This window comes from Asparagus officinalis, chromosome 5, assembly GCF_001876935.1.
Source record: "Asparagus officinalis chromosome 5, Aspof.V1, whole genome shotgun sequence".
NCBI lineage: Eukaryota > Viridiplantae > Streptophyta > Magnoliopsida > Asparagales > Asparagaceae > Asparagus > Asparagus officinalis.
The window spans coordinates 15,068,960-15,090,634 of NC_033798.1; the positions used below are offsets into that span (position 1 = coordinate 15,068,960).

The 21,675-nt window shown below is 35.4% G+C and overlaps 3 protein-coding genes across 5 annotated transcripts in view; 1 reads left to right on the top strand and 2 right to left on the bottom strand.

Annotated features, from left to right (window-relative positions):
- LOC109844057 (RING finger and transmembrane domain-containing protein 2-like) overlaps positions 1-11,389 on the top strand; it is an 18,665-nt gene extending 7,276 nt beyond the window's left edge. The window contains exons 3-8 of one of the 2 annotated variants that reach the window (XM_020413064.1): positions 258-426; positions 8,391-8,479; positions 9,223-9,387; positions 9,507-9,584; positions 10,713-10,816; positions 10,971-11,389. In XM_020413064.1, the coding sequence (XP_020268653.1) occupies positions 258-426; positions 8,391-8,479; positions 9,223-9,387; positions 9,507-9,584; positions 10,713-10,816; positions 10,971-11,076 (711 nt within the window). In that variant the 3' untranslated portion in view covers positions 11,077-11,389. Of the gene's footprint in view, positions 1-257; positions 427-8,390; positions 8,480-9,222; positions 9,388-9,506; positions 9,585-10,712; positions 10,821-10,970 lie in introns of those variants that run through there. The other variant, XM_020413065.1, reaches the window with a different exon arrangement.
- LOC109841552 lies at positions 13,171-14,092 on the bottom strand. Its single transcript, XM_020410514.1, has 2 exons — positions 14,087-14,092; positions 13,171-13,686 (listed from the first exon to the last, which is right to left on the bottom strand). Exons 1-2 carry the CDS (start codon positions 14,090-14,092, stop codon positions 13,171-13,173), a joined length of 522 nt encoding a protein of 173 aa, XP_020266103.1.
- Positions 14,925-19,302, bottom strand: LOC109844056. Of its 2 annotated transcripts, none has more exons than XM_020413063.1 (5): positions 19,108-19,302; positions 17,843-17,950; positions 17,418-17,591; positions 16,780-16,944; positions 14,925-15,698 (listed from the first exon to the last, which is right to left on the bottom strand). In XM_020413063.1, exons 1-5 carry the CDS (start codon positions 19,255-19,257, stop codon positions 15,186-15,188), a joined length of 1,110 nt encoding a protein of 369 aa, XP_020268652.1. In that variant the 5' UTR covers positions 19,258-19,302; the 3' UTR covers positions 14,925-15,185. The 2 variants fall into 2 exon arrangements, with proteins under 2 accessions (XP_020268652.1, XP_020268651.1); XM_020413062.1 differs by having other exon boundaries at positions 17,843-17,968.

Below are 21,675 nucleotides of genomic sequence, written 5' to 3' on the forward strand. Positions count from 1 at the left end.
CCAAACAAAAAAAGTTGGGTTTTGGGGTCTGGAATTTTTCGTGAGAATAGAGTTCGTATGAGAGGGATTTTGAACTTATGTCAAAACTATTAACAGTCTTTATTCTAGCTGTGGAAAATAACTAAATGATATTTATATGGAACAAAAGAAAAGGTGTTTATGTGCAATTCCTATGAAGTATTAGGGTACTGAACTCCAATTCTACTATTCTCTTATATGGAATCTTTTATTTGAATATTGAATCTTTTGCTTCACAGGGGGAGAGAAAATTGTCTGTGCTTACCGGGTATACACTTGTTTTCATGATCCATATTTTGGGAGTTTACTGGTGGTACAAGAATAATGACCTATTGTATCCACTTGCACTTCTTCCTCCTAAAGAAATACCGCCGTTTTGGCATGCTATATTCATTATCATGGTCAATGGTAAGCATCCAAAATATATGAGATTTACTAATTTTATTGTATAAATATCTATGTGAAACAAGTTATGTTTTGCTAAATCTTAGAGTATACTATGATAGTTTTTGAGTTGAATCTTATTTTCTTGCAAAAAAAAAACCCTAGCATTTAGCCAGACATGCATGCATGCAGAATTGCAGAGAAACTTATTTTGTCTCCCCAAAAAAACTGTAGCATTTAGCAGACACGCACACACCGTGGCACACACACTAATGATCATTTCAATTTCAATGTGCATTTTATCTTATTTCTTTATCATATCCACTTCTAATCATTAGTTCTGGATTTTAGAACATTTCATATATGCTTAGCTGAAAAAAAAGACGTTTAGTTCAGATTGTAATGTTCAGAAAGGTTTCCTCTTAAGCAACTTGAAACTTGGATCCAAGCATATGTCGACATTTTCTCCCATCTGTTATTAGTTTCAGTTGTTCTATACCCCGTTCTTTGTTCGGATTCCTATTTTCTAGCTTAACCACTAATAGGTGTATATTCCAACTTTACTATGTTGGCATATTAATTTTTTAGTGGCAATTAGAGAAGGATTGCTTCCTAAACAATGTTAATTTAGACTCGTAAACCTATGCGAACCCTTCTCCACGTTGTATTATACACGTTCAGGTGTCTTGCAGATCTGTGCTTTGTTTTTCACTTTCTTATTTTTTACTTTCTTGTTGATCAATGTATTATACAAAACAGTTGCTCTTACCATTACCCTAACCTAACCCCTTCAGAACCATGCTCCAAGAATGAGACATGACAGTCAAATAATCATTTATTTTGCTTCATTTTACAAGAGATTTATTTCTTGATTAAAAATGATAACACCCAATCTTAGTTTTTACTTGTTTTTACAAGTAAAACTTCTTCATTAAAATTAACCTACACCCTTCTATCTCAATCATCTTTCTCTGCTGACCTCCATGGCTTCTACGAGATTGAGGCATTCACGTTGTATTTCCTTTGTGGGAAGCTTTTTCTATTTTATTTTAAAGAATCAATTGTAACCCAAAGTTAAGTTGTCATACCCCAAATTAGAGGTGGTTATACACCACTGACACGGCAACAAGGGTGCCGTACCTGTGTCCGATCCGTAATGGGTACGGGTCCGCACCCAAACGACATCGATACGGGTGGCTTTCATTAGTTTTTTTAAAAGCTGAGGAGAGGGACCTAATTGGCTGGTTCCATGGCTATTGAGACTTGACGATAGAGAAAGACCCAATATGATGACAATTCACTCTCTCTAGTTCTCTTAATTTCTCATTCACTAAGTGGAGTTTGACATCATCTCACATGGGCTTTGTTTGACCATAAGAATATATTTTGGTTTTTCTTTTATTGGTAATGATGGCAGCGATTGAGATGCAACACATGGGTCCTTACTTTGAGAAAGTCACATAGGTCCTTATAGCCATGAAGAAATTTGAGTTGGGCTTATTTTATTCTTTTTTTTCTTGAGATAATTTGAGTTCGGCTTTCTTTATTCTTTTTGAAAAAGAAAGGCAGAGTTCCAGAGGCTTTGCTTTGTTGTGAATTTGGGAATGGTCTCGAATCCAATAAAAGAACTTAAAATAAAAAGGAGAAACTTGGAATAGTTAAAATAATTTCTTGATTTTTAAATTATAAATTATAATATATATATAGTTGTGTCCCCGTACCCTAACTTTTACAAATTTACTGTGTCCCATACCCATACTCGTGTCCATACCTGTACCCATACCTATGCAACCTAGATTGCGAGTATAGCCTAATTGCAAAGAGACCCATTGTAGTTCTATTTGTTGCGAAGGGGCCTTCTGTAGTTCTACCTGTTAGTAAACCCCTAGTAGTATTGGTCCTTGTGTGAATTCACCTTCTTAGTGAACTTTTTCAACTCTTTTAAAAGTTAAAAAATAAGTAGCAATTGGGTGTCTATTGTCACCAATAGAAGTATAAGGGGTTTATCTGCCTCAAAAATTTTTAACGATTTTAAGAGTAAAAAATTCACTCAACGGGTCTATTTGCAATAAATAGAATTACAAGGGGTTTATTAGCAACAAATTGAACTATAGGGTTCTCTTTGCAATTGGGTGATAGTATAGGGGGTTTCTTCACAATTAACCCTATAAACAATGACTATTAAACATATGTAACTACTTTGAACTTAATAACTAGTATTCAACACTAATAAGGTACCAACACATAATATTCTTCCAAACTGTTGGGTTATACAAATTAGGACTAAAGAAAGATATAAAACCATAACAAGGAAGGAATAAAAAGGCAAAACTCTTGTTTTCCATAAAAATAGAAATGTGTTCGTTACCAACCTGTAATAGTTTTTCAAAAAGCAATAAGATCTTGCAAGGTAGAACTCTTATTGCTCCATATGCTCACTTACACACGAATGAAGAAAAACATTTGCAAAGCTGTATAGTTGACTAACTAAACGAAAAATATCATCGAAATATTTTCGATGAAGTGAAAAAAATAATTTAGGTATTAAAAAATAGAATAATGCATGCACACACATGCACAACAAAAGTGCAGAAAAAAGTTCTAGTGCGTTACCTAATATTTTTAGACGAAAAACTAGGCTCAAACCTAAATCACTTGAAATCACTTTCTTCTTTTTTGGTGCGCTACTATATACATGACATTTTCTTTATTTGGACAAGAGTTGCTATAATGCCTAGATCTATACAATAGTATATTCTAAGTCTTTTTGCCAGCTCTTTCCACCTTTCACGTGCTTCTTCTTCGGATGCTTCTTTGTTGCTGATGTAGGGAACATTGCATATTAGCACCACAATCCTCCAAATTAGTTCTTTGTTCTGCTACATTTTCTTCTTCTAATGCATGTGATCCCACATCTCTTTCAAGTGCATAACGACACCAATGCAAGAAGAAATATATCAGTGGTGGAATGTCAAAAAAATTTGTCTAAAGAAACTTGATAAGTTTATTCCTCTAGTATAGACGTTGATGCCAAAGTATTACCCAAAAACTCATAATCCTTACAAGTTACAACTACATATGGCTCTTCCCTCATCCTAAGCACCTTGTGAGTTCAAGCTTCGGTCTTTTGGTAGGATTTTAAAAGATAGCTATTCATATCAAATACCAAATATCTAGCAGCTCGTTTAAATTCTTCTTGGAACTTTTTGAAAGCAAATAGAGTGATAGAGTGAGAACTTGATAAGTTTATTCCTCTAGTATAGACGTTGATTTCAATAGAATATGTTGCAAGTGCCTCATGTAACTGTGCTCGTTCAGTCTCCTTAATTGCAACTTCAACCTAAAAATAATAATTCAGACATAAATTAAAGACCTAAAGTCATGTTATTTATATACTATATTTATACTTGTATTTATTTATTTACTAAATAATAAACAATAGCAAAAAATGTATTTACTCTCCTATTTAACAAGGTCTAGGTCTCGTGTGGGAATAAACAAGCCTCTTGATATGCATTTGTAATTGTAGATCGATCGATGATTGTTATTCGTTCAAAGTAGTCATGAAAATAGGCGGGCACCCAAAATTGCTTGGTTTGATTCAAACCTCACATGTTTGTTGTCATTTAAGTCATACTTTTGAAGTATCTATGGCCAATGATACTCGATTACCTTGTGTTCCTAGCTTTTATATACGGTATAGAACCAGCACACCACTGTGGATAGGGATTAGAACGTATATATAAATCAACTACTAAACTTTGAAGTGATATTCCATGTGCCAAAACTAAGCTTAGCGAGAGGCAACCTTGTTGTTATTGCTTTTGTCATCCATGGATCTTGGTTTGTTATTATAGTATGTTATTATAGTTTGTGGGTGCTTCTTCATCAAAGCCACAATTGTCTACGATTTAAAAGAAATGAAAATTTTAGGCAAATACAAAATATAGTCAATAACCTTCAGCTATATGTATTGGAAAGGGTACCTCCATTAGCCATTTAAAAGCGCTTTTGTTGTTTCATTGCGAAGAAGAGCACATTCAAATAAAAAGTTCTTACCATAGATGTTAATACCAACAAAAAATGCACAAGGCATGTCATATGCATGTACTTTGTAAGTAATATCACAAACGTTTCCTAATCTTTGATACTAGTCAAAACATCCAAGTATGATCTTTAACTTTCTTTCTTCATCTATAGTGTACTCATATTAGAACTTACAATTTTTTGCCTTAGCGCACATGAAATTTTTCAACAAAGTCATCGCACCAGTTGTCACATATTGCTTCTTAACCATTGCAAAATGATTGTGGATGTCTTTGTGATTAAATGGAAATTCTCCGCGTTTGACATTTTTTAAGCTCCATGACGCGAATTATTTGTCAAGCAGTAAGACCTCTCTTTAAGCAATAGATGTGTGCTTTATCCTCATCAGTGATGACTCTTAATTGTTGTAAGTAAACACATCTCTATGGGAGATAATAGTTCATAAGTGTGATCGACAATGAATTTTGTAGCATATGCCATTCTTCTAGAAATATGTCAAAAGAACATTGCAACCATATTTTGAGGATGATATGTGCCTTTGATATTTGGATGGATCGATGACTTTCAAAGGTGGTTATCCTGCATGATGACAATAATAATATCGCCTTATAATCATTGTTTTAAATATCCATGACATGGCCCGATATATCCCACGATATATCCTTTTACATGACTTGCCGCAACAGATATGGTCTCAAAATGTTCTTTACCGCTTTTTGGCTATTTTGGGTGGTATATTCGTGATATGGCCGATATATCAACCGATATGTTGACTGATATATCCTTTTATATGGCTTATCGCGAAACAATTTACCATATTTGGTAATTTTTGAGCGAGATGTCATGGCTTTCCCATTATATCAAATGACATTATGGCCTAAAAAATCAGATGAAATGTTGCAACATTGATTTCTACTTTTGTTTTCTTTCACAAGGTTAGTAATTATCCTAAACATATATTACATATATTTTGCATGCTTAAATGTCGTTAAGTATGTTAAGATAACATTTTAGTGCATTATATTATATATGCAAAATCTGTTATGACATTTTGATATTTATAACATATCCCTGATATCTGCAATCAGATATGAATTTTGGTCATCCGATATTTTCCACATATCCGATATTTAAACCTTGCTTACAATCTTCCCATCTTTCTTGATGAATTGGTCCTTCTGCACAACAAAACCATGACATGTCCCATAATTTCCTTAGAAAACAAACGTCTCTTCCTCACTAAGAAATGTTTGACCTACAAATTGTTCCGATTCAAGCATCATTGCAGATTCTCAATCACTATGAAATTCATTCAAAATCAAAGAAACCCATTTGAAATAAATCCTCTAATGCATTGACTAGTTGAGGAATATTGAGCATTTAGATAAATAAAAGAGAAATGAACACTAGAGAGTATTTAGATAAACACAATGATAATAAGGAAATGAAATGCTAACGTCTAAATATCATGTGGATGTCGTGGAGGTCAGTAGAGAAAGATTATTGAGATAGAAGAAAATACTTTTTATTTTGGCTTCATTGGAGGTGCCTGAAGTATCGACCAAATATCATTTGGGTCCTTAATGTTTGGAAGTCATCACTGGGAGCCCTGACGTTACCTTTGTCATCATCCTAGATCTTCTTTTACAAACTTTTGTTAAGTTTTGCTGATTTGGCAGTGCAAAAACATTAGTAAACTTATAAGTTTATCTTGCCACATGGATAAAAAATTTAGTAAAATTATAACTTTGTATTGAACTTGGAGTTTCACTAATTTTGTAAAAAGGACCTAGTTTGATGATGAATGTAACATTAGGGAAACCCAGTGATGACTTCCAAATATTAAAGACCCGAGTGATGTTTGGCCAATATATCAGGGACCTCTACTAAAGTTTTGCCTTTTATTTTTAATTAAGAAAATTTCCTTCTTGTAAAAATAAGTGAAATAAATGATTGAGTGGTGTTTTTCATTTTAATCAAGAAATCTAATAATATGAAGTAAAATAATTTATTTTAAGTGACTGTCATAACGCATTATTGGAGCGTGCTGCTAGTGGGTTAGGTAGGGGTAATAATTATGCTTCACCATTGTCCTAGCAAACTGTATAAAAAAAAGGTGTGGGTATGGGGGAGGTGCAAGGAAAGACCTCTGATGGCAAGTGATGTTGCAGATGCTGTGACGTAGAGCATACAACTCTTGGATCCACATGTATTGGACATTGTTCCCTTCCAATTGTGTTTGGAAGATTGTAAGATAGTAACGGTAGTAATAAACATCTCACCAAGCATGATATTAGTTAGTAATACCCATCTTAGGGGTACCATATTGCTGAAATCACATCATGATCTGAGTCTGTTCCCACTAGAATGAGCTGACCATGAGCATGGCTTTTAAGTAGAAAAACCTCCGAAAAAAGTTTGAAGAAGAGTTTGTAACGTGCTGTCAACATGGGATCAATTCTCTTAGCCATTAACAAATCCCAGGCAACACAACTATGAGCGGGCAAAAACCTTCATGAAATTTCAAAAATGGTGGTAGTTAAACCTACATCTAGTGGCCATGCAGTTTGAGCGTATGCAAGTAAGAGCAACATTCATGTCATCCAAGATTATTAAAGAGTCTATATTAAGAATCTAGATGATAATGTGATTTAGGATCATATTAATCTTTGAAGCACAAATTTAAGTCAAATATGCTGGCAGGTAAATCTACACTAATAGCCCTGCAGTTTGAGCTTGTGCAACTAGCAATCATTCGTGTCATCCTAGATCATTAAATAGGCTAGACCAAGAAGCTAGACGATAAGATTTTCTAGAGGGTCATATACATCTTTTAAGACACAAATATAAGCCCAATAATCAAATGGAATCACCTCGCCTTTCTGAATTGTTATAGGGGGTCTCTAGCCGATACACAAATCTTGCTTAAAATTTTCTCGTTGTTCATCAAAGTCAATAATTCACATTAAAGTTTACATACCATTGTTTGGTAATGTAGAATATTTATCAATAATAGGGAACAATTGTTTTAAAGATCTCAATCGTAATAATCGGTGTATATTAGGATCTGTGATGCAATTCTTCATCCACCTTTAATACACTTTCGCTCTCCTTTTTTTTAAAGATCAAAATTTGAATCAGTTTTTCTGGGGCTTTCACCAGCTCTTCGTTATGACTGTGAACTTTTTCTTAGTGGTGCAAGGATCAGGTCCAATCACCTAACCCACCTCACCTGTTTAATAAACAGGTAATTTCAACTGATCTGTACCAGCCAGTGTAATCAAATTATTGAGATTTCTTGAGATTTCTTGAGATTTCTCTGACAAAAAAATATGGGCCTTGGAGTTGAATTTAAAAACGTTTCCACCAGTCTGCGACTCCCTCATGCTCAAGGAATGTCGTTAACATAATATCTGTTTTTTTTTAAGCTTGTGGATTCAAACCGATGCTAGGATCTCTAGCAAACAACATGGACAAATTGAGCTAAACATTCTGTTCACTTTTGTGTATGAATTGATGCACAAATATTTAAGGGTAATATCTGGCCAGATCCTAACCTGACCTGTTTATTAAACAGATCACACAGATTTGTCCATTACAGTCCTATGGTTGAGTTATACCCGCTAACTCCATGCTGTTTCCCAATAGGATCAAAATTGTGCTCGTCTTTTAATCATTAGTTTTTGGCCAGTTACCAGTTAATAGCTTCTGTCATTGTAGGGTCAGCTTTTTAGTGAACTCCTAACCTTTGTCTGAGCAATGTTTTTCTATTTCTTAAAAGATTTAATATTTTATTTACCAACTATTCCTTAAGTAAAATTCTAAAAGAAAGCTTTTAGCCTTTCTGAGCTGGTTGATGTAACTAGCTTATTTATATTCATTAGTAAATGTACAGATTGTTTATGTACTCTGGTAATGCCTTACTATCTATTTCTATGCAGATACCCTGGTACGCCAGGCAGCAATGATTGTCAAGTGTATGCTGCTGATGTACTACAAGAACAGTAGGGGCAGGAACTATCGTAAGCAGGTAGTTCGCTGTTCTACATTTCTATATTTGTCTAAGTGTCACCTACATCAGAAATAAGGCAATAGTAAATCTTAGTAAGTGCTAAATATGATATAATGGATCAGATAACATTGAGGATTTCTGCTTGTTCATAAACCTAATGAGGGAACTAGTGCCTTTTTTAATTATTTATTATATTCATTTTAATAGGTCCTTGACTGCACATATTTTTCTTTGAAATCTTTCTACTGTAAAATTAGGTAGTCAAAGTATAGAAAATTTACATTCCATTATCAGTAGTATCTATAAAAGTATGTAACTGGTGGAAATGGTTGGACATAACTTTTGTGTCTGGGCACGTCAGAAGATCTAATTTTTGGTAGATAAGTTTATGCATTCTCATTTGGCTGATGAAACATATTCATTCTTCAAGAGGAAATAAACACCAACCTAAGTTAAAGTTTCTACATGCTTCATTTTTGTACGAGCGTGCATTTATGGTGCTTCCTTGTGTATTCAGTAACTTTAATTCCTTGAGCTGCCTTCATTTGATTTAGGATTTTTCTCATTTGCAAGGACTCCTTGCTTTCCAACAAAAGTTGTCAAGTGACATAATTATGTGGTATATACAGTTAGGACTTCGATTTGCATGTTCCCATATTATCATATCTATTTTAAATTTCATATTCATTGAAAAACTTAAATAGATTTTCTTTTGAAGTTATTAATGTTGCATTTAAATAATACCTTCTCCATACTATCAGGGTCAAATGCTAACTCTTGTGGAGTATCTACTTCTCCTGTATCGAGCATTATTGCCAGCACCTGTTTGGTACCGGTTCTTCCTTAACAAGGAATATGGGAGCCTCTTCTCATCTCTCACTACTGGGTTATACCTAACCTTCAAGCTGACTTCAGTTGTTGAGAAGGTATAATTTTTCAATGCTTTTGGAGGGGAAAAAAATTCCTGACTTAATCTTGTTACGTAATTGTGGATACCTATCAATAGGTTCAGTTCTTAATCTTATTTTAAGCTTTTGGATTCCAGGTTCAGTCGTTCCTTGCAGCATTGAAGGCATTGTCACGTAAAGAGGTGAACTATGGGTCACATGCCACAACAGAGCAGGTAAAATGTTCCTTCTGATTCCTTACTTTAAAATATGTAACACGCACTCTGTGTTTGTTTGTGTGCACGCACGCACATACAGTGTGTGCGTACATGCAGTGCACACATGTGCCATTAATGGATTTGTTGATGCTCTGAATTGTAGTGGTCTGTATATGTGTCACGTAAACAACACACTAGCCAACACAGACTTAACCGTTCTCTAGACATGCACGTGAATGTGCGCGTGTGTGTATGTGGTTGTGGGTGTGGCTGTGGCTGTGTTAACCCAAATTAGTTTTGTATACAGTTTTCTTGGATTGAAGTTATGCTACTGGAAAACATGGGACCTCCCATAATCCATAATCTAGAACACATAATTATTGAACAATAGTGATTTGTGATGATGATATCAACAACCGAGATCTTCACAACCTTTTAATTTTCTCTTGCTAATTGGTTTGGCTTTTTTCATCACTGCTAATGAAACTAGCAGAAAGAGGCAAGATGGCACGGGTTTTTTCCCTAAAAAATAAAAATAAATAAATAAATAAATAAATGAAAATCAAGATGGTTTATTTGTAAGGTGCAAAATATACCCCCAGTAGATACATATTAGAACTTCAATTTCTTGAGAAAAGTAAGTTGGTAGACAGACAAATATTTCTTGAGTATTTCACCTTGGTTATTTTTATAATTAGACTAGCATACATGTACACAACTATATAATAACTCGTATATTTTAAAAAAAAAATCCTTTTCAGATGAATCTGTTTTGTTCCAATCAAGTGTCCAATGTAAGCCTGACCCTCCTAAGCCCCATGTCGATGGAGTTTGTGTTGTGCAGGCACGAGAAAGATGACCACTCTCCATTCTCTTCAGTTTTGAAAGAATTTAACCTCATTCTTCTCCTTCTTTGATTATGGATTTCATATATTCTACGACGACAGGCATTTGACGTTCACTTTACTTACGAATTTACATTGCTGAGGCTACATCTCCATGCTGACCGTTCCTTCTCTAGCTATACTTTCTAAAATATTGCTTCCTTATGCATCCTGCACCTTTATTATATTTACTTATTTATTATTTCTCCTCAACTCATATCTTTGTCGTAAACTTTAAAACCTGTGTTTGTAATTTATTCAGGTTATAGCCGCCGGTGATATGTGTGCTATCTGCCAGGAGAAGATGCATACTCCCATCTTGCTTCGTTGTAAGCATATATTTTGTGAAGACTGTGTCTCAGAATGGTAATATCCCTGTGTTTCTTTTGCGTTTATTTTATTCTTCATTTTTGAAATTCAACAAGAAATTGCTTCCAGTTTTTGTTATTTAATCTTTAAGTAAGGAAAAAGAAAAAGAAGAAAGACAGCTTTGGCTGAATTAAACGCGGTGAATTTTCAGGTTTGAGAGAGAACGTACATGTCCGTTATGCAGAGCTTTAGTAAAGCCAGCTGATCTCAGATCTTTTGGTGATGGCTCAACCAGCCTCTTCTTCCAGTTATTTTAAATCTGCTTCAAGCAAAACATACCAAGTTACCTCAAAAGAGAAAGTGAAGGCTTCGGTTCATCTCCTGTACTCATGGTTATTTTGACTGGTATATTCATGGCCTATTTTTTCACAGTTTTCTGCTGGAAGTTGGTTCCCTAGGGAACGGAAGGATGTCTTCATAATCCTATTGTCAATCTATAGGCCCATGATTTGGGAAATTTTTCATGGAAAAAAGTTGCACAAACAGTTTATTATAAAAAAAATATGTAAGATAGCACTTTTCATGGTAATGTTATATAGCAGGGTTAATTGCAGATGTAACCTTATACCACAGCGGGTGATACATTTTTAATTAGTGTTTTGATCCCCCATCCTAAAATTGATTTATCTTAGCCACCATGTTCATATGACATGATGTTTCTGATATTTCACTGTGTTGCAGGAATACCCTTTATTCTCTATAGGTGTTGAACATATGCTCTATGGTGGGGATAAGGGTGCGATACTGCGTGTTTGGATATTAATGTGTTTGATTTCGAGATGTTGGAACTATAAATGTAGTTACAACATTATAGGCATGTATTGATCTCAACTATATGTATAACTATTTGGTTTGATGTAATTGCTACACGAAATTATTGTGCAACATGAAAATATATCAAAAATGAGGGTGTTACACCCGCACTCAAATTTCAGTGTGCTGCAATAACATGAAATTGCAACTACATATGGATGCAACACCTTGAGTTGTAAAAACATTCGGGTAAAACTACATTTGTTTTAACAATACCTTCTAACCAAAGATACATTTAAGCCGTAATTAAAAAAATTAATAGTAAGAAGTTTTTAAGTTTTTAATCTTCTGTGTGCAGGATGTGTATCTGCTGTTACCCAACTAGAATGTTCATCTCCAAAGCAGCAGCAAACGGTCGATGTGCAAAATTTCGAGGGAAGATACCTTTTTGGTTTTTGTTTGCATGTATAGATGTATCCCTTAAATCATGTATTAGCAACATACCCCGCAAATCTTAAGATTTGCAAAACTATCGCTCAAATCATCAACTTTGTGAAAAAAAAATACCCCTAAAATCAATAAATCATCAACTTAGTATTAAAAATTTAACTATTTTGTTAATAATTTTTATATTGTACGTAATTATAAATTAACTTATCAAAGTTTATGCTTAATTGCTTTGAGGTTTTTTAAAGATAATTGATGATTTGAATGGTAGTTTTGCAAATATTGAGATTTAGAGGGTATTTGCAAATACCCATGATTTAAGGGGTATATATGCAAATAACTGTACTTTGTAACCTCAGATTCGTATTGTACAGTTTATGGACATGACTTTGGTGGATGTGAACTTTAGCAAATTCATAACAACTGAGCTAACTCGATAGTTTATCGAATGTTGTGGATGGTCCATCTTGATTTGTGTAACACAAGATCAGGGTTTTACTAATACTTTTCAACTATCAAAATTGACGGTTTTCAAACCGTATAAAAAAGTAATTTATGTCATAGAACTTCAAAATATCGAAACTTCAAAATACTTTTCTAACTCCCATTCTTGTTGGAAGTATTCGAGATTGAATTCATTTAGGTTTGGATCCATTGGAGGGTATGTAGAAAAAATGTTGATAAATATACTTCAAGTTGTGCATTTGGTCAGCATTTATAATGAAAACATTTGTTCAAAAACATGCAATTGCAACGACATGTGGCGTATGACATGCATTCTTTGTCTTTAATTGCATAGAGTGGTCAATTCATACCAGAGAGTTGTCAATTCAACCCTTGTCTTTAATTACAGAGAGTTGTCAATACATGCATTGTCTTTAATTGCATAGAGTGGTCAATTCAACCCTTTGTGGGAGTTGTCAATTCATGCCTTGTCTTTAATTGCAGAGACTTGTCAATTCAACCATTTGTCTTTAATTACAGAGAGTTGTCAATTCATGCCTTGTCTTTAATTGCATAGAGTGGTCAATTCAACCCTTTGTCTTTAATTGCAGGGAGTTGTCAATTCATGCCCTGTCTTTAATTGCAGAGACTTGTCAATTCAACCCTTTGTCTTTAATTACAGAGAGTTGTCAATTCATGCCTTGTCTTTAATTGCATAGAGTGGTCAATTCAACCCTTCGTCTTTTCAAAGTACTTGCTCTTTTCGCTTCCGTCTTTTCATGAGAGGTGACTATATTGGATAACTCATCCTGAAGTTCGAGCTTCGATTTCCTTGGTTTACTGGACGAAGCTCTAGCTTTCTTCTTTGTCGTGTCCCTACCCTCAGGACATACGAGGGTAGGAGCGGAGGATTCAACATCTTCACTACTACTCTTTCTTTTCGAACCGCTACTACCCGATACTGCTACTCCTGGCATATATTTTGGTTGATTGCGAACAACCTTCCACTCATCCACCAAATTAAACGATGTACCCATTTTCTCAAAGTACAACTCCCTGCCTTTGGATATGTAGTTTTCATCAGACCAACCACTTTGCTTCTCCCTACATGCAGTACTGTAACAGCCAATGAAACTGGAAATTTTTCTGTTGATGTCTTTGTAATGACTCTGGCACCGAGCTATGATCCTCTCTTTTCCACTCTTGCCATTCTCATTCACATACTGTGTAATTTTACCCCAGAAAGTTTCACCTTTTTGGTTGTTCCCCAGCTCACTATCATTACTAGCGTGAAAATAAGTAGTTAGCAGAATTATGTTGTCTTCTGTGCTCCAACTATCGTAACTTGATCTCTTTGTTGGTTGTTGGGTTGGAGGTAGAAAACTATGAGGAGTATCCCCACCAACATTTCCCAAAGAGATCTGGGTGGAAAATCCGGGATTTCTGTAGATTCGCTACTGAACCGGGGTGTCGGTGGCTCAATCGACTCCGTGGTAGGGAAATTCATATGGGATGGAACATAGCTGCTTCCCGTAGCTGGATGATAACCGTAAGGAAGATAAGGGTATTGCATGCCAAAATTTGGTGGCATCATATACGACATTTGAAAATTGGGTTGCATACCAGCATTTTGAGTATTTTTCGGGGCTTGCATATTTGGATTTTGAGGGTTGGTATTTTGAGGCTGGTTAGGAAAGTTGTAGGAGAAATTAGGATAATTTTGTGAATGATCCATTTGAAAAAGTTTAAAGAATATAGAAGCAAAAGCAAAGAGAAGGAGTATAAGGTGTTGAAAACTCAGATTTTTTTTGGTGTCCAAATTACACAAGACTAATCTCTATTTATAGAGGTCAAAAAATAAAAATTATTGCTATAAAAATTATAAATTAATTTCTAGTATTTATCTCCCAAAATATCATTTAAAAATTAGGAGTAAAACAAAAAACGCCAACCAATCAAGCCTTGACACATGGCTTGATGCATGGGCTGATCACATTGAACACACGCGCGTGTGCAAGTTTGGCCCAACAGCTCCTGCAACTTCGCCACATGTCGCGTTCTGATTGGTAGGCGTCTTTAATTTTTTTTTAAATACAGCTGCATGCTTTTTTCGCGGGACCCACGCGGTCAGAAAAATCAATGGTGAAATATTTACCCCTTTGACTCCGATTTTCTATTTCACCACCCAAAAAACCACCTGCTGGAGCTAGTCTTACATAGTTTTTTTTTTCTCAATTTAATTGTAGATCAAAATTGCTCGTCTAACGATTAACCCAAAAACAAAGATGGGTTATAAACACCATCCACTTGAATAATTTTGAGAAGCTCATAATGTCATCATTCCATGTTTGTGAATGTGTAGGGATGTTTGTCACTGGGATTTACTAGGTATACTTGAGGTAGGGCAAGTGTATTAACCTTTTAACGCATAAGAACATGAAAGCTAAATCATCAACACATCAAATACAAACTCTCGACTTGATATTTCAACGCTCACGCATGAAAGAATGTGGAGTACATAACCAACTCATCAAATACACATATTTGTACATACACCAATATCAACAAACAATGATGAAAACAAATTCCACCAACTCATAATACACAGCAGGCTCAAACCAAGTCACATGATACACAACGCACAAAAATAACAACCGGGCAAACTTTTGCAAACAAGAACAATCCAGGCCACGCCCAATAGATAAAAATGCCGGTCCACTGATCAAACATATTGCTGATATTGTCGATTTCCATCATCTTCTTCCTCAGAAACGCCGCCTGTAGTAACACGAGGTGAAGGTGTAGGAGGCATCGGGACAACTGGGCAAGCTTCAGGTACAACGATCGACGAAGGTTTCGTAGGAGTAGACGTAGAAGGAACAGAAACAGCGGGTGATGAATGTTCAAAAGAGGCCGAAGCACCATTAAATGAGTTGGAGATGGAACTGGTCCGCGACATAATTTGGTTGGGATTGTTGGAAAAGACCTCCGTGACTTCATCAATCCCCTTAAATGAGTTCGACACGGAACTGCTTCTTGATAGGATTTGGTCGGCACTGTTGGAGAAAACTTCTGTGACCTCTTCGATCCCTTCATCGACATACACGACATCCTGCATCGTTAGCTGGTGATATTCCACTATCTCCCTCAAGAATCGATTCTCTCTAGCATAGACTGAGTTCTCGTGTGCCAGCCGCCCTTTTTCAGCCAATAATGTTTCTAGCTGCAGTCGTATCTGAGAAGAAAACAACAATAAAAAATTTAAATTTGCTCCTTTGTTACGACACCAAAGCCACTAATACTCTCTAAACCATTTCACTAACACATAGTTCTGTGTATATATTAAATTTATATTATTTAAAGTGAATGCAAGGCCACCAACCTTGGAGCCTCACGAACCTAGGATTACTAATAGGCTCATTATGATCTTTTCAGCTTAAAAAAGTAAAATTCACATTAAACTGAACTTTAATGAAAATAGATGGGCTTTTTGATACACCTAGCTTACTTGACCTGATCACAGATCAATTTTTAAAAAGAATTTGAGATCTTCTTAAAAACTATGCGTTAAATGAGTTAATGGAGTCTATAGTAATTTAATCCTACAGTGTTGCTAGTATGGCATGAGACTATGGTTCACTCCAATTATTTAAACCAACATCATGTTGAATTAATAAATATAAATCAATAAATAGGAAGCGACTGGAAGCCTCCTTGTCAATGAAACTACAGCATCATCTGTAAATAGCCTAACTAAACTTCTCTCTTACTTATTCAATTGACACACATCAAGTTTTGCACTTTCCTGATACAACACGATTGAACTATTATTTTGACCCTTTTATTCTGCAAACTCCAGTATAAACTACCTTCTTGAAAAATATTAATATGCAAATATGAAACTACAGCATCATCTGCAATAAGCACATCCAGGATCAATGTACGGAGTTGAATCCTTCAGACATCTGATTTATTGAACTATCTTTTCCATTGGGATGGAGGATCACCATTATCTCTTGTATATGTACTCAAAATGAACTAGCCTGGCTACCACCGATGCAATTATACAGCCTACAAACTTCTTTGGAATCATAATATTTCTGACTTTCTCAAAACTGGAAAAAGGTTGATAAATGTCACTGCTATTCGATAAGTTATTACAAAGGAAATTTATCCGGTTTGCTACCGTTATGATCATAACTTTTTATTTAAGAAGAACATAAAGAAAAAAAATACCAAAATAAATAAATCAAGCAGAATGTTTGGAGATATGAAATAACTTTGGCTGAAATTATGGCACATGGTAACGTACGTACCAAATCATCATCTTCAGGACCAGCTCCCTTCTCGTGATTCTCCCTCAACATCTTGTTCTCTTCTTCAAGTTGAGCGCATCGCTCCTTTGCAAAAGCAAGGTCTGCTTTGATAGTTTTCAATTCCCGCAAAAGAACCTTAGCCTTGGCAGCCATGGCATTTGCAACCTGTACACACAAGAAGACAATTTACTCATTGTAACAACAAAAAGCTTCAGTCTGAAGGTGGTTTGCTACATATGTACATCACAAGGTAAAGGGGGGAAACTGAAAACTCGCCTAATTAACATAGGCTCACAGGTACTTGAAATATTCTTTATGAAATTAGACATGAAAGCTTTCACCATCCTTAAAGTGAGATAAAGCAACATACTATAAAAGTATTGATGAGAATTTGGATAAACGAACCTCATTTAGTACTAAATATTTCTGAATATTTCGTCATGTTGATTTCAGAAATACTGACACCTTGGTTCCTAATTAGAAACACCAATCCACTCTCCATAACCATACAAATAAAATTTGTAGGACAATGATATGCAATTTGGTGTAACCCAAGGGAACAATTTCGACAAAGGAAAGCATACTGACATGTTTCAAAAAAGTATATGTAATCCAGTGATAAACATTTGCCACCTTACGTCGCGTGATGCCTTCAATTGAGTCTCATGGTCTGCATGAATGGAAGTGAAATGCTGAGCTGAGGTATCTGTAGCCTGGTTCTGTCCAGGGCCACTTCCTTTTCTCCTGATATTAAGTTTGCGTGTTTCTTGGATAATATCAGCAGTCCTATTCTCCATAATTGTCAGACCCTCCTGAGGATATTAAGATGTAAATAGTCATAATTTAAAGAATATTAAGCAATCTGTTAAGCATCAAAAACAGAAAATAGGATATCTGATAAAGTTCTGGAGAAAAAGGCAACTAACAGTGCAAAGGTTGTTACTGAAAATGGTTTAATGACATGTGGATAAGTTTCAGAATTCTTTAAACTGTTTACAAATGATACGCTATAACTTGAAATAGAGAAAATTGTAAACACAGGAAACAATCACTTCTAACTTACTTCGAATTTATTTTTTATTGTACCACCGATATGATTAAGCGAAGAAGCTAATGAATCTGGACTTCTCTGAGAGGGTAGAGCTTCAGCCTTCTGTGATCCCTCAGCTGACTGATAGGATTGTGAAAACTGCAATTAGCAAACAAATTTAAGAAAGATTTGGTTTCTCATCGCGCTTCTGAAAATTTATGGATGAAGGAATAAGTCTAATAACTACACAGCAGGTAAGCCAAATTTGTATAGGCAACAATCAAGAAAGAAATTCTGATAAGCTTGCGATAGAATTAACTGAAATCAAAATTAAAATAAAATAACATTAAAATTAAAATTAATTTACACGTACAAAAGCTCTGAACCAGTGATGACGCACTTGTAGGGGTGCTAAACCGTATCCGCATCCAAGGAAATATCCGTAACCGTATCAGTTAGGATATGCATATGGTTACTCAAATGTATAAGTGTATAACTGATAGGATATGGTTACAGATATGGTTTTGTAGTGAAATATCTGGATCCGTATCCGAAATATTTGGATACATATTAGTCATATTGTCATCATAGTTTTAATCCTGAGATTATGAATTTGAAGTTAATTTTGATGATCAAGCTTAACTTTTTCAGATATAATGCACATATTAATGAACTCTTTTGCGTCACCTAAACTATATTTTTTTCAATACTGTCTAGATTTCTCATATCCGTTTTGTATCTACATGCATATCCGCTTATATATCCGCTTGTATATCCGTATCCAAATTTAGCGGATATGGATATGATTTTCCTTACCGAGGTACATCTGCATCCGAATCTGTCCCTATCCGAGATGGGTAAGCGGATATAAAAACGGTGAGTATCATATCCGAACCATATCCGGACCGAATGCACCCCTACGAATTGTCAACATGGAGTAGCTCACCACACAAAGCACATAACCAATACAGAAAACTGAATCTAGAGGAATGTAGTAGGCTATAACTGGAGTGTTCAACATGGGAAGAATGGTTGTACCGATAACTCGCTAGTAAGTAGACAGAAAGATAGAATGCAATAAGATTAACAATAAAATAAAAAAAGGTAATAGAAAATCTCTTTCATCAAAAGGAAAGATGCAGCATCGCGACTTCTGTGAACAAGGTAACAGTGGAGTGCAAGAATCAACTATCTTAAATATCAAAATAAGAGATGACAAGAATCCGTAACAGAAGATTCAAATTATATTATAAGTGAAATGACCATAAAAATATAATGCTATATAACACAAATCTCACCTCATCACCCGTCTTTGTGTCAAACATCTGGGGCTGCTTTCTACCGAAGTTTTTGAAACTCTGAGATGCATTATCATCCTCAACAAGTGATTTAGCTTTTCTAGCTAGGACTCCCCAAAATCCATATTTGGACTCGTTTAAACTTTTCATTGATGTGTACTCAAAGGTGCTAGAATCCTAATTGGGAAAGAAAACCATCAGAAAATAAAAGGCTGAAAGAATTATATAAGAAAAAAACATAAAATAAAATAGCGTATTAAGTTAATGCTTGCTACAAACCTTCGAAGAAGGTACTACAATTGCCCTGTCTTAATTAAGAAACTAGCAATACATGCAAGACTTCAGAGATATTACAATTGCCATAAATCACTGGCCCAAAATAAGCTTTGATATCACAAGAAATAGGTTTTAAGAAGCCTGGGTTCAAACCTCGTCAAACTCATTCAACAATTGTTCCATTTACTACCTTTACAAGCAAATCTTTTCTGCATTGAATGCCTTTTTACAATATCTAAAAGCACAAGGGGAATATGGATGTGCTATGTTTTCTTTGTAACATTGGTAATTTTTCTTTCGACGTGATCCAAAAGCAAAGCTTTTAAGAAAGAAGACCTCACAAGCTAACACACATTTCAAAGGAAAAACATAGTTTAAAAACAACATGAAACAGGTTACAGTTCATGTGACACAATATATACCCCCTAAACTGTGGTTTCTATCTTCTTGCATGGTAGTTTGTCATATCAGACTCCTTCAATGTTACTAACCAAAAGAAAGTGGCAAGACTAGTGACTAGGCATTAAGGTGTTGGGGAATGTTAACGAAGTTCCAAAAGAGATTGCAGAGTATCTATAAGATCAAGTTGATATAATCGTCAGTTATCTATTTATCAACAAGGTTTTGCTAGCTATGGAAAAGTAGAGGTCCAGATTCATTGAATCTGGAATTCCCGGTCTTTATAAATAGTCCCTTTGGCTTCTTTAATAATATTAATGAAATCTTTCCCGCTGATCTTCATCATGGTATCAAAGCCACCACCCAAATTTCTTCTTTCTTTTAAACCCTAAACCCAACCACATCTGTCCCCCGCCACCGCCCTCCCCCTCCTTTTCTTTTTCATGAGCTCCTAGATATAGTCACTCTCTATTCACCTCTTCTGAATCTCTTTGCTCGGTGATTGTCCCTTTCTTTTACTTCTCCAAAGATAGCCCCTTCCTCCTCAATGACGACTCCTTCTTCTGTTCTTTCAAATTTGAAGGCTCAAACTCAACAAATCACTATAGAAATTCTTATAAATGCTAATAATTGTATGACATGGCCTCGTTCTGTTACTTGCTTCCTCAAATGGAAGGAGATGCAAAATCATACCACCGATGCTCCTCCGGATTCGAAGGATCCAAAGTTCGCAAAATGGGATTGTAATGATGCCTTAATTATCAACTTGATGACAAACTCTATGGATAAGCCAGTCTATTAGTGAGTTGAATTTCTTGATACCGCCAAGGCTATTTGGGATTCTTTCCATCAGATATTCTCCTCTGCTAATAAAATGCAGAGATTGTATGACATATTTTAAGAGACTGTTGAGACCAAGCAGGGTGATGATATACATGCCTATCTCTCGAAATTTACTTAATATCTAGAAGAGTAGAAGATTTATCAGTCGTACTCTCCTAACCCAGCTATACAACAAAAGCAACAAGAAGCTCTCTTATCAGCTCTTGCTCTTGGAAACGCTTGTTCGTATCTTGATGGTGTTCGGTCTCATATTATGGAGACTCATCAGAGTCCTTTGCTTAACCTTCATACTCAACTTCCTTGAATTACTACACTGTTGTCTTTGATTCCGTGGATCCGTCAGCACTTGCATCTAGCAAAGATTGCAGTAGCTTTGAAGGATACACATGACAGTTCTCCACTGGTGGATGTCCCCCTTATCTGTCTCGAGGTCATGGTGATCGTGGTGGAGGTCATAGTGATGGATGGCGCAACAACAAATATTGTACCTATTGTCATAGTATCAATCATGGTTTGAGACCTGCTGGAAACCTTTGGGACGACCGCTTATGGTTCATCAATCTTCCTCTGTAGATCATACCTCAACATCTACTGTAGCACCACCGGATATGACTTCTTCTTCTTAGGTTATGCTTTCTACCGAAGAATTGATAAGCCTTCCAACAGCTATTATCTAGATCTTATGGTAACTAGTTCAATCATGTAATGCTTGTCATGTTCCATCTCATAACTAAATTATCGATTCATGTGCTTCTAAACATGTCTCCTTTATCTCTTTCATCATTTTTTGCACTTCATAACTTCCACGTGCGTGCTGCTGATGGTTCATCTATTCCTGTTGAAGGGGTAGGAAATATTACTCTCACACATGATCTCTCTCTCACATTTGTATTATAAGTTCCTACCTTTGCAAATAGTATCTTATCAGTTCATATAGTTTGCAATGACTTAAACTAACCAGCGGCATTCTTTCCTTCTCATTGTGTTTTTCAGGATATTACGACGAGGAAGGTGATTGGAGTAGGTCGTGAACAATATGGGTTATACCTT